The following is an 11732-nucleotide window of genomic DNA, read 5'->3' as shown; positions in this document are numbered from 1 at the left end:
ATGCTCTTGATAAACAATCTCATATTTGGTTTTTTTTCAGTTTTTATCATTACATGTTATTATATCTGGCATGTCACAAACAAAGTTGTTAAGGGTTTAGCCAAGGCTGATCCTAATTTAGTCATTCAGTCTAGGGTTGCAATAGGGTCGGGTTGGGCCAGGCTTTTTAAAACCCCAGCCCAACCCTGAGTCCCCTTAGTTGGGCCCAGGCCCCGCCTGACCCTGACTCAAGGCCTGGAAAATACAACCCTGACCCGCCCTCAGGGTCGGGCCAGGCTGACCCTAATTGGCCCTAATCATGGAATGGGGAAGGGAGAGATGCATGGATTGGACCGAGTTGGACTAGGTCGGAGAAAAAACTATCTATTTTATCACTTATTATCTTCATATATAATATATTATATAACAAAATATGTGTGACATTTAAAGTTTATAATATATATAGTATATCAATATATATTTTATAGTATAACTTAAAACAAGGTCGGACTGGGCTTAGACCGAGGCCTCAATCCTGACTCGACCCAACCTTGGCTCAGGGCCAGAAATTCCCAGCCTCGACCCGCTCTCATGGCCATGTGTCTCAGCCCAAGCCCTGTTCAGGCTAAGGGCGAGTTCAGGCCGATAGGGCCAAACTTGCACCCCTGCTTCAGTCTATATTAAGACGGATTTTTTATCATAACATTTTCTCTCTTCCCCATCCTCCCAAGCTGATCTCTCTAATCGTACTCATTTTAATTCTTCTCCTTTTACTTTGGGTGATACCAACCTCATGCTAAATTACACTTTTGATGTGCACAGTAGCCTCTAACCCAAGTCTAGAATCTTCTGGTTGGGCTGTTTGTTTGTTAGATGGACGTTTTGTTTTGGTAGCTATAGGGTATATAAACTCAGTTGATAATCTGGAGGCCAAGATATTTGGATTTTTGCAGGGTTTAAAGCATGCACACAGGTAGCACTTAAATATTAAAGAAGTTTAGTGCAACAAGGACATATGCCTCTTTGTACCAGTTCCATCAGCCACTACTTGGCCCTGGAACCTTCTCCCACATCTTCTCTAGATGTCCGATGCTACCAGGAAATTCAAGGAATTGGTTTTCTCTGTAAACACAAATGCTAACAATGTGGATCTAACTACGAAGTTGGCAGTTCCTGCCATGCTGCATCAACAAAATTTTGGAACTTTTGTACACTTTGACAACTCCTATCAATATATATATTCTTTTTCTTTCTCATAAATGAAAAAAGAAAAAGAAAAAAAAAAAACCAAAACAAAACAAACGCAGAGAAAATGTTGAAAGGCAAGAAAACCGCACGCTTTTTGTACTGTTTTCTTTTCTATGCAACCAAACACAGCCTTAATCTTGTTCATGTCTCTGGACTTTATGGACCTCTAGGAATGACTTGATTTCCCAACAAGTGATGCCAAACTCAGTTCAGATGTTATTTTATTGGTGTAAAGCACCAGAGGATTATGAAGAGTTAATGAGTTTTCAACACATATGAAGAGAAGGAAGATGGTGCCATCACAGTATTGCAAACATGCAGATGCAAAATGTTTCACTTGTTGGTAACTTGGTATACCCAAGAGTGCCTCAAGACTGAACTGGAATCTCATTTTCAACTGAAATCCAAGATTTGGAATGAACTCAATTCCAGAGTCCAGGCCAAAAGAATTGTAAAAAGCAGCCTAAATGCAGGCTGAACTATACTAAGGATACAGTCCAGGCCCAGCCCGACTTGTAAATTTGAACATATATCTAGGCCCAGCCAGCTGTGCCTGAGAACACGGATTCGGTTCAGCTCATTCCCAGACCAGGCCAGCCAACGCAACAGGCCGGTCTAGGACAGAAATGGCCAACCCTAAATCCCTATCCAATACCCAATGGAGCTTGTCAGTCCCAAGATTCCTCCCTAAAGCACACACAAAACACAAACGTTCATTCAACAATTGAGAACCCAAAGTAAAGAAGCACCTACATCTTGCAAGACTCTACTCCCTCAAAATGAAGAATATTATATATATATATATATAGAATGTAAGGCAAGAAGTTTTTTTCTCTCACCTTGTTTTCCTTCTCTACAACAAAACTCAACCTTATCCCAACTAAATGGGGTCAGCTACATGGATCCTTGCCCTCCAATCAGCTCTATTCGAGGTCATACTTGATACAAAGCCTAAGCTATGCATGTCTTTCCTTCTCTAAACTATAAATGTGTAACTTGTATTTTTTTTTCTGCCCCTCCAGACATGTTATTATGAAACGAAGGATGTGTTGGTACATAAAGAACATATGCTCAAGAAGGTGAACTTGGCTGTCCATCTGAGCTTCGACTAGAATGTTGTTGTTTGCTAAAACTGGCTTTCTTCTTCTTCCGGATCTCCTCTTCTTTCTTATCAACAAACTCCATTATGTTCTTGAAGCTAGTTGAGCGGAGAGAGCGCCGAGAACTCGTATTGGATCTGTCTCGTTCAATTTCATCATCCTCCCCTACCTCATCATTTGGACCATACTTCCGATACTGACAAAAGAGACGTGTACAAAACACAAGAAGAGCAATGAAGCATGCAATGCCACAAATCATGAAGAGGCCCCAGAAACTCTTGAGAGAGAGCCGGCTTGAATCAACTTGGCTGCTTTGTGCGGAGCAGAGGTTATGGGACAACCATTTATCATGGATCCTTTGGAGGTCACCATTCTCTGAGAGTTTAAGGATTGCTGTTGACAAGTCCACTGCAAGAGGAGAATCCCTTGGGAATGCCTGTAAGGATAAAGCATAATTGAGAAATATGCCAATGTTTTTTCACTTTTACTAAGCCACATAAATTTTTGACATCTGAAATTTTCCAGGAAGAAAAATACTGCATTTTTCATTTGCTTTTTCCGAGTTCTTTTATAGAACATCTCTCCAAAAGTTTAGCCAAAAAAAAATAATAAACTGGAAGTTTTAAAAACCCAAGAAATCTAACAATATTTTGTGAGGAACTGAAACAGAGGTAATACAGTGAAACTGTCATCTTCTAATATCTCAGGAAAATGTGGGTGCTTCTCTAACAAATAAACAGAGGAAATCCATCAGCTGATGCTTTGGGTTTGAACGGAAAGAGATTTATGGATCACTAACTTCCTCTTCCTCTGAAACTGAAGCATTTTGACAAGCTATTTGGACAACACTTCTTCACAATGTTTTTTCCATTTAGTTTGTGCAGGATAATCTCAGAACAATTGCCCTTACAGTTTCCAATACAAAAGCAGCTTGAAATTCAGTCAACCTAGAAAAAATATATCTTGTATCGAAGAACATAAAATGGAGTGATAACTGATAAGTAGATGTCAGGTTACAGATTTAAGAGTGGAAGTGAGATTTACACTACACCCAAAATACTTGTATTTGTGTAGTATAACAATTATCAACTGGCCAAAACTATACAGTATCAATAATGGAGCTGCATACTGCATTAAGCAGGACAGAATTAAACCATATTCCAATTGCATAATTCTAATGTCCACAAGATCCAACAATGTACTTTCATTTCACTATTAAATTATGATGCAGTGAATAAGATAGTTGTATACTGGATGTTCTTAGATACTTCACTATGGTGTCAATGTCAATATATGATACTTAGCAAGACATCACTAAATTATAAGGAACAATTTCCTACAAATTTCCAATACATGTTGAGTTTTATATCATATTCTACCCATTTTCTCCTTTGCAAGCGGCTACCTCATTGTTTTTCTGTTAGCTAATTATAGCCAGTTACTGCACAAAAATTGAATTATTCAAGCAGGTGTAGAGAAGGAAACTAAACACTTACAAAACCCCAACCACTTTTTGTAAACTCTTGCCCCACAGCCTGAAATTTGCAGTTGTTGTCAGATAGGAAGACATCAACATAAGGAAGTTCATCAACAATAGCAGCAACCCCACCATTTTTGGGGCCACGCTGAAGAGCGTCTAAATAACTTTCCTCAGATTTTAGGCTCTTGATTCTGGATTCGGCAATGTTAAGCTCATCAATCAAATAGTTCCTTGCAAACGACCCATCTTGAATGCCAATAGGGTCAGAGCTAGAGATCAAGCTGTCAATCCCTTCAATCCGCGATGACAACTGCTGCACTGTGAGAATGGATGTCAAGCTAGCTGTGTAGCTTGAATTGATAATAAGTACTACAAAGAGCCATATGAGCAGTACAAAACGTCCAAGAGTGCTAAGAGTGTTTTCTCCTGCAATGGATCCAGGCAGCCGAAGGACGTCATAAAGTTGAATTTAGGACACAGCAAAATCCAAATAACCAAACAGAAATAAGTTGTCATGGGCTAGGGGAAGGGGTAGAAAGAAGAGAAGAGAGGGGGGAGGAATGATAGGAAACAAAATCTACTTACGGTGGGAAAAAAACATTGTAGAGAAACTGAACCTGCAAGATGAAGAATAATCAACAATTAATTCGGATTAAGATAAACAGAAACTTTATCATTGAAAAAAAAAATTGTACACTGAGAAAATAAGCCAGAAGGCACAAATAGAAAGCATCTCAAAGGAATGATACTAGCCATGAAACACACAGAAAGATTTAGAGTCTTTGACAAGAATCAAAAAAAAAACAAAAGGAAACACCTCCCCTCAAGATTGAGAGCAAGAGGGAAAAGCAACAATTTTTTCCCACTTCTTGCAAATAATGGGTTCAGTATTGAATTAGCCATCGAACAGAGTTGAATGGCAAACAATTAAATGTCTAGTGGTCCCATAGTTCAGGGGATCATAAGAAAGCTTTGCAAAATAGCCCATGTCCACTGAACATATTAGGGGAACCCATTAGGATTCTCAGATCAGACACATATGACACAATATTACACATTTTGCCACATCATGAGGCTCGCAATGCAGAGCCCCTTTTCAAACAAATAGGGATTTCCAAGAGAGTTGCAATGATACTCACCAAAAAACTGTTACAAGCTGCTGCCTTGGGGGGCCACGGAATTCAGCATTTATTCGATGTTCAAGAATCCAAACAACTGCTCCCACAAACAGAAAGAAAGCACCAGTGACACACCACATTTGAAATGTAAATGGCTTTAGGAAAGCCCAAGCAGTGGACTTTATCACTTTTACAGGAGTAACAACAATAAGGCCGGATTCAACGTAGGGCTGAGTGAAATCCAAAATTCTTGTCCTATTTGTTGTAATGGTTATATCTCCAACAACTGCATCAAATTTCTACAAAGAAGAAGTTATAAAATTAAGTTCCCTGAAAGAAATTACCTCCCTAACTACGGATGGAGTATGGACAAGAAACAGAATTAATTTATAATGCCTTCCCAAATAGAACCAACCAAATATATGCTGCCCTACCATTCAATGGGACCCAAGGAGAACAATGCAAATAACAAGTCCAATTGGATGATTATAACAGTTAATTTTACAGAGGAGAATGCAAAAGAAAAGGCCAATTGGATAGTGATAAATGTTCAATCCATTTGCAGTCTCTGAAATGGTTAGAAAAATATGGTGAACATTCCTAGCCTGTTGTCATCAAATTAGCTCAGTTTAAAGCATGTACATCAGTGGAAAATAGTCAGTAATAAGTGCAGATTTCCAATGGATCTGATATTCCTGCTGCCAGACCATCCTCACTGCAGTTGAAGGCATAACTTCACATATCAACTAAGTTAATGTAAAAAATTCAAAAGCAGAGAACTTACATTTTCTATGATCATATGCACAAGCTCATCGTAACTAGGGTTCCTAGAACCATTCCCATATAATATGTATGTTTGTTGAACAGGATAGTGCAACAAACCCACAGCAGCTTCAAAGACATCAATACAGAAACCCCTCACTCCACTGGGGCCATTATCCTTTGCCAAAAATTGCTTGTATGTTACTCGGTAAGGAACCCCAATCCTCAAAGGTTGCCCATTGTTGGGAAACACCCACCCACGTGGCGTTGTCGTAGTTTCTCCAGGCCAAATTATGCTGTAAAGCTGTTGGCTACTGGTAGAAGTGTTTGGGGGCTTCTTATATAAGATCTCTGGAGCAACAACTGAGAGATGTGAATAATTTGACCAATATCCAACCCGGCGGGACCCAGTGCCACCAATGTTAATAATATCATATGCTGGTTGGATCAAATTCTTTTCTGAATCAAATTGAACCTGGCCAATTAAACCTGTGAAGTTCATCATGATCAGCTTCTGAAGTAACTGCTGACCGCCTTCAAACAAACGGAGTCCCGATAAGTGCAGTGAGCTTCCATTTGCATCATGCAAGCGTGGATCATTAGAAAAAGAAATATTCCCTCCCTCATTGAGAAACTCATCAATAGCACGAGCAACTAACCAAGTGGAATCATAAGCGTAGAGTCCATAAGAATTCAAGCTTGAGGTAGCATTCCCTTTGCGTCGTAAATCACTCCACCGAGATATAAAATTCTTTCTGATACCAGAATCTGGTGTATGATGACGGAAGGCAAGAACCCCTTGCAAGGGATCCATCGTGTCAGGGTCCACTGGTTCTGAAGAATCCAAAACAGAAGGAAGCCAATCTGTTGCAATCCACACATAGCCGCCATTCATCATCCCGAGAGACTTTGCAACAGAGAAAACTGTTAGACCAGAATCCGGATTCACATGTACAATATAAACACGAGATTCCATCAGATTTACTCCAACTAATAGATCATTAATTGTGCCTCTGGAGGCCCCTGGAGGAAAGGCAGCTTTGTAGGATATCTTGGAAAGTTTCTTTGCTAGAGCATCACCCAACACAGATATCCCACCTCTTCCATTATCATCATCCACATATATGGCAATGACCTCTCTCCATCCATAATATTCAACCAAATCTGCTATTGCATACATCTGGAAATAGTCACTCTGTGTGGTACGGAGGAAGTAGGGGTACTGTAGTGCAGCAAGAGTGGGATCTGTGGCTGCAAACGAAAGAAGTGGAACTTGGAGTTCATTAACAACATGAGAGATGACATGAGCTATTCCTGAGGATTGGGGACCAATTACTGCAACCACATCTTTCTCCATCAGCTGCAAAGCTGCAGAAAAGAAGGATCTTCTAAAAATACGGCTTCATTTGAGAGAGAGAGAGATGCAGGCTGTGTTGTTAGTTAAGAGCTTTAACACAAAAGTCTGTTATATTTGTTTTGTTTAATGTTCAATGCTATTCAAGCCCTCTTTTGGTTTTCACAAGCAGGTGGATTTAATCCCTCATTGGGTATTAAATAAATCATTATCTAAGAATCCTGTTTGTGTAAATAATTTTGGTTCTCATAGACATCTTTGAATTGTTAAGATATATCTTCTTATGAACTCAGATGCTTCAATTTTTTACAGATCTTCCTGCTTGATGGTAATTAAAGAGTAGTTGATCCATATAATATTTATATCTTCAGCTTGATATCTTTACAGACTCAGACATGAATGTCAAACCTATTTTGAGCTGTCTGATATTAGATGTCCCCATTCATAAAGCTTGAAGATGAAATATTTTCCTCACCAAAAAAACATAAAATATGTTTCTACTCAATCATTCAAATGCTTCCATGGTGTCATCAGCTATGGATAGACTACTTTTTGCTGCGGTAGAGGAAAACAAATATTGATAAACATGTGGAGAATTATAAATAATATGGCTAATCCATTACCTTAAACAAAATAATCCTGATATCCAAAATATCCCGTAGTTAAGAAACTTAGGGATGGGAAACTTTGCAGAGACTTTTTCTCTTCCATTTCTAGGGGATACCCTGGGATTGAATACATACCCAATCTGCACTGTGCATTATACAAACCAATAAAGGTACTACATGTGCCTACAAGTTGCTGTTTTTCCGAACAAGTTCTTCAAAACCACGGCCATACTAGACCCTCAGACAAAATTGAAACAGAGACTGCAAAGCCAGTGAGCATTCCACAGTAATGCTATAAGGTTAGATTAATGAGTCGTGAGCTTGAGTGTACCTTCTATGGTTCCAAGAAATCCACTGCAATTTGTGTCCTGCATAATGATATTCAGTGTTGTCCCTGCAAGAATGCTCGAATCGGAATTAATATCATCAACAGCAGCTGAAATTGCCGGCATTGCTACCTTTCCAATGGTTGAATTGAAAGTGAACAGAGCTCCCACATTTACAACGCGTGGCCGTGAAGAAGTGCCTAATTTTCGACTCCCACTCCGAACTTCCATGGTCATCAACAAACAGAAAAATAACAACTGAAGCAATCTCATCATGAAGAGATGGACAGAGCCACAAAACTGATGGAGGCCCATAACGGGAATTTATTTTTATATGCAGTTGACGCCTTTGATTAAGCCAGCATTGCTTCTAGTCTAAGACATCTATTGCACCACAGACAGAGTACAGATTCCAGAAACAAAGCAAAAGGAAAAATGAAAATCCCAATTCTTATTCTTATGATAAGAACCAATAGGCTCAAAAAACTATCACTACCCAAGGAAGAAGCCCAAAAAACAAAAAAAGAGGGAACACAGAGGAAAGACTGTCAACAAGGGGAATATGGATTAAAGGACTTTGATAGTTTGAAGAAGAACATAACACACTGGGTACTAGATTTCTGTTTACCCCTTCGGAAACAAGTATGAGAAGCAAGAAACAACGACGAAAATCAGATTGGGCAACCAAATGCACATCAGTGATTAAATAAAATGTTTTGAATTCGAAAAATCCCTCAGTTTCTGATATCCATGTATTATTTTTTGCACTAAATCAGTCTCATATGAGTTTCGTGATATAAAGTACCAAGTTTCAGAACCCAAATGCAGCAATTGTATTGAAGCGAAGGGAAGAACCCACAATCACATTCCCGACAAGCATAGATTCTATAATAGAAAATTAAAGGGAAGAACCCACAATCCCACATGCATAGATTTTATAATAGACAAATTAAAAGGAACCCTGAGAAATAAAAGTTAAACATGAAGAAATAGTATGTCTTAGGTGACTTGGAGCCTTTGAGGTCGATAAAGTGAGCACTAAGATGACTTGCCGCAGCTAATTTTGTAAAGACTTTCGCAGTAAACCAAAAGGAAGGGAATAAGAGAACGTCAGACAGTCTTGTGCAATGAGAAAAGATTGAGAATCATTTCTGCTTTCTAATATACAAACAAGCATAAGCGTAACCGTAACTCATGAAGTAGAACTATTGCTACACAGTGCCCTAAAAAGAAGAAAGAGATATTTTAATGGCATCATAGTTTACAAAAGCTTGAAAAGATGAGGTGAGATGGTGGGGTTAAGGGATCTACGTCAGCGAAGAAACTTGATAGGAGTATTGATTGGCCCCATACCTCCATGACTGGTTATTACTGGTCAGTGAATGGTGAAAACTGGAAAAAAAAGTCCAAGCCATGACTGACTTCAAGTCTCCATGACTCCCAAATCTTCAAGACTCTCCATGGCGGCTTACTTATTAAGCAAGATTGAAAATGGAGAAAACGTGAAACATACGGTTCAGATTTCAGAAAAATTCGTTTATGGAAATTGGCGAATTGGGGAATCCTCGGTAAGCCCCATTCTTCTTCCGTTCTTTAGTTTTGGTTTAAACGCATTCAAGTTCAAACCAGAGACCTCCGAGAAGTTTGCATTCTCAGATTGAGATGAATATTAACTAAGGAAAAATTCCTAGATCTATTAGATTAAAAAAAGAATTATTAGATTAAAAAAAAATTACAAAATAAGTATATTTTAAATTTATTTTACATCCATTAATTTATATTTTGAAAAGATTTATACAATCCCCAAATCAGTGCCAACCTATAAACTTCCTAATATAGTTTTTGACTCAATTTTTTTTCTTAAAAAAACACTAAAGATAATGCTTTAGCCATTTGCATTACTCCAAAAAACAAAAAAAAATAGTGTAACCGTTTGCACTTTACACAACTCATTGAGTTCTCTCTTATTTTTATTTGGCGGAAAACTTGCAAAAATTAGCAAAAGTAGTGCTCGCTAGGTGCAGGAAAAAAAAAATGCAACAGGGACAAAGAAAGTGAGAGAGAGCCAATACTCATCGGGACTAGTGAAGATGATTAACGAGTGGAAGAGGGATAACGAGATAGAGATAAGTGATGATGATTAACGAGTGAAAGAGGTATAACGATATAGAGATAAAGGGAAACACCTAACTGACTTCAGTTAATCTTGCAAGTTTATAGAAAAGGGAATTCAATAAGTTGTGCAAACGGTGGTTTTTTTTTCTTTTTTTTTTTTTTAACTACAAACGGTTACACTATTTTTTTTTTTTTTTGGTAATGCAAACAGTTAAAGCATTGTCTTTAGTGTTTTTTTTAAGGAAAAAAATTGAGTCAAAGGGTATATTAGGAAGTTTATAGTTTGGGCGGGACGGTAATTAACTGATTTGGGAATTGGGTAAATCTTTTTAAAATATAGCTTTGTAGATGTAAAACAAATTTAAATTATATTTATTTTGTAATTCTTTTTTTAATCTAGTAGATCTAAGAAATTTTCCCTATTAACTAACTATCAACAATGTTCAATGGACTAATGAGAGAAGTTTAATTATTTATATACCCTTCAGATATTAATTTTATAATCAACTAGTCAACAGTCAATAGTGACGGTAATATTACACAATACAAACCATCCCCACACCCCAAGGGACTAACAAGGGGCTAATAGTAATAATACCACTACAACTGGCGTGAGGCCCAAAGGACTAATCTATTTTCTGGCCGTTAAACAGGAATTTAGCTCGTCTCCAACGCTTAGGGTGTTGCCAGGGGACATCCAGGGTTGAACTATGCCATACACATTTTAATGCACACCTAAAAATATGTGCAGCACAACCCAACGACTGACAGCACTGCTGGGTTCCCTGGAGAGGGTCCTACTCTCCTCGACTGGTCCCTGCTATGGTGCTATATGTATAGAATAGAAGGAAAAGAACTTATCATATGGACAAGAATCTCAGCTGTTTGTGCGTCTCCATCAAATTATGATAGGGTAGAATCGCAAGTGATGGTACCCAAGAACTCCCAATCAACTTTCATTGTTTTTGTTTAATTTATGGAAAAAAGGCAAACGATGTATATGTGGGCATTATTAAATGCGGACATAAATTTTCAATTGAAATGACATAAACACCTTTATTTTCTTTATCCAACGGAGTCGATGGAATAATCTGCCATGTATTACTAAAATATCTTGAATAGTGTTCGCCATATGCAATCCCTTATCTTATCTACGGAAGTATTTTACATTTCCGATTTTCTTATTGACATGACACCCATGAAGGTTCCAATTTCCAAATAATTTGCAATCTTTTTTTTTTTTTTTGTTAATATATTTTTTTGTTTTTCTGTATAAACATAATATTGAAGGTAATACTGTTATTTCATATACAGACTTGAAAAATATGCATGACAATGATACATTTGCTAGTGATACAATGATATGCCATTTTTAACTTATTTTTGAAAACTCTACCAAAAAAACCTTATTTTTGAAAACCCTTCTTACACTTATCTTAAAGGACTTTTAAAAATAAGACAAGGGGTAAATTAAAGGGATGTTGTTCTCTGGGTGGGACGCAGGGGCCACTCCGCATGGTATGGCACAAAAAATGGCAGAATTTTTGCCATACATGGGGAGCATGGTGGTCATTCTATTCCTTGCTGGGCATGGGTGTGGCCCCTGCATCCCACCCAAAAAACATTTTCCCTTAAAAGAATG

General features: G+C 38.0%; 1 protein-coding gene across 3 annotated transcripts; it reads right to left on the bottom strand.

The window, feature by feature from the left end:
• Positions 1 to 2240: 2240 nt before the first annotated feature.
• On the bottom strand, positions 2241 to 8877 carry LOC122642511 (glutamate receptor 3.4-like). 3 transcript variants are annotated; one of them, XM_043836013.1, is made up of 6 exons: positions 7981 to 8877; positions 5710 to 7055; positions 4947 to 5224; positions 4393 to 4424; positions 3824 to 4233; positions 2241 to 2763 (listed from the first exon to the last, which is right to left on the bottom strand). In XM_043836013.1, the coding sequence occupies exons 1-6, from the start codon at positions 8288 to 8290 to the stop codon at positions 2299 to 2301; spliced, it is 2841 nt and encodes a 946-aa protein (XP_043691948.1). In that variant the 5' UTR covers positions 8291 to 8877; the 3' UTR covers positions 2241 to 2298. The 3 variants fall into 3 exon arrangements, with proteins under 3 accessions (XP_043691948.1, XP_043691949.1, XP_043691950.1); XM_043836014.1 differs by lacking the exon at positions 7981 to 8877 and adding an exon at positions 7665 to 7813; XM_043836015.1 differs by lacking the exons at positions 2241 to 2763; positions 4393 to 4424 and having other exon boundaries at positions 4081 to 4233.
• Positions 8878 to 11732: the final 2855 nt, after the last annotated feature.

Source organism: Telopea speciosissima, chromosome 10 (genome assembly GCF_018873765.1).
Source record: "Telopea speciosissima isolate NSW1024214 ecotype Mountain lineage chromosome 10, Tspe_v1, whole genome shotgun sequence".
Lineage (NCBI taxonomy): Eukaryota > Viridiplantae > Streptophyta > Magnoliopsida > Proteales > Proteaceae > Telopea > Telopea speciosissima.
This window is presented reverse-complemented; position numbering and strand designations above follow the sequence as displayed.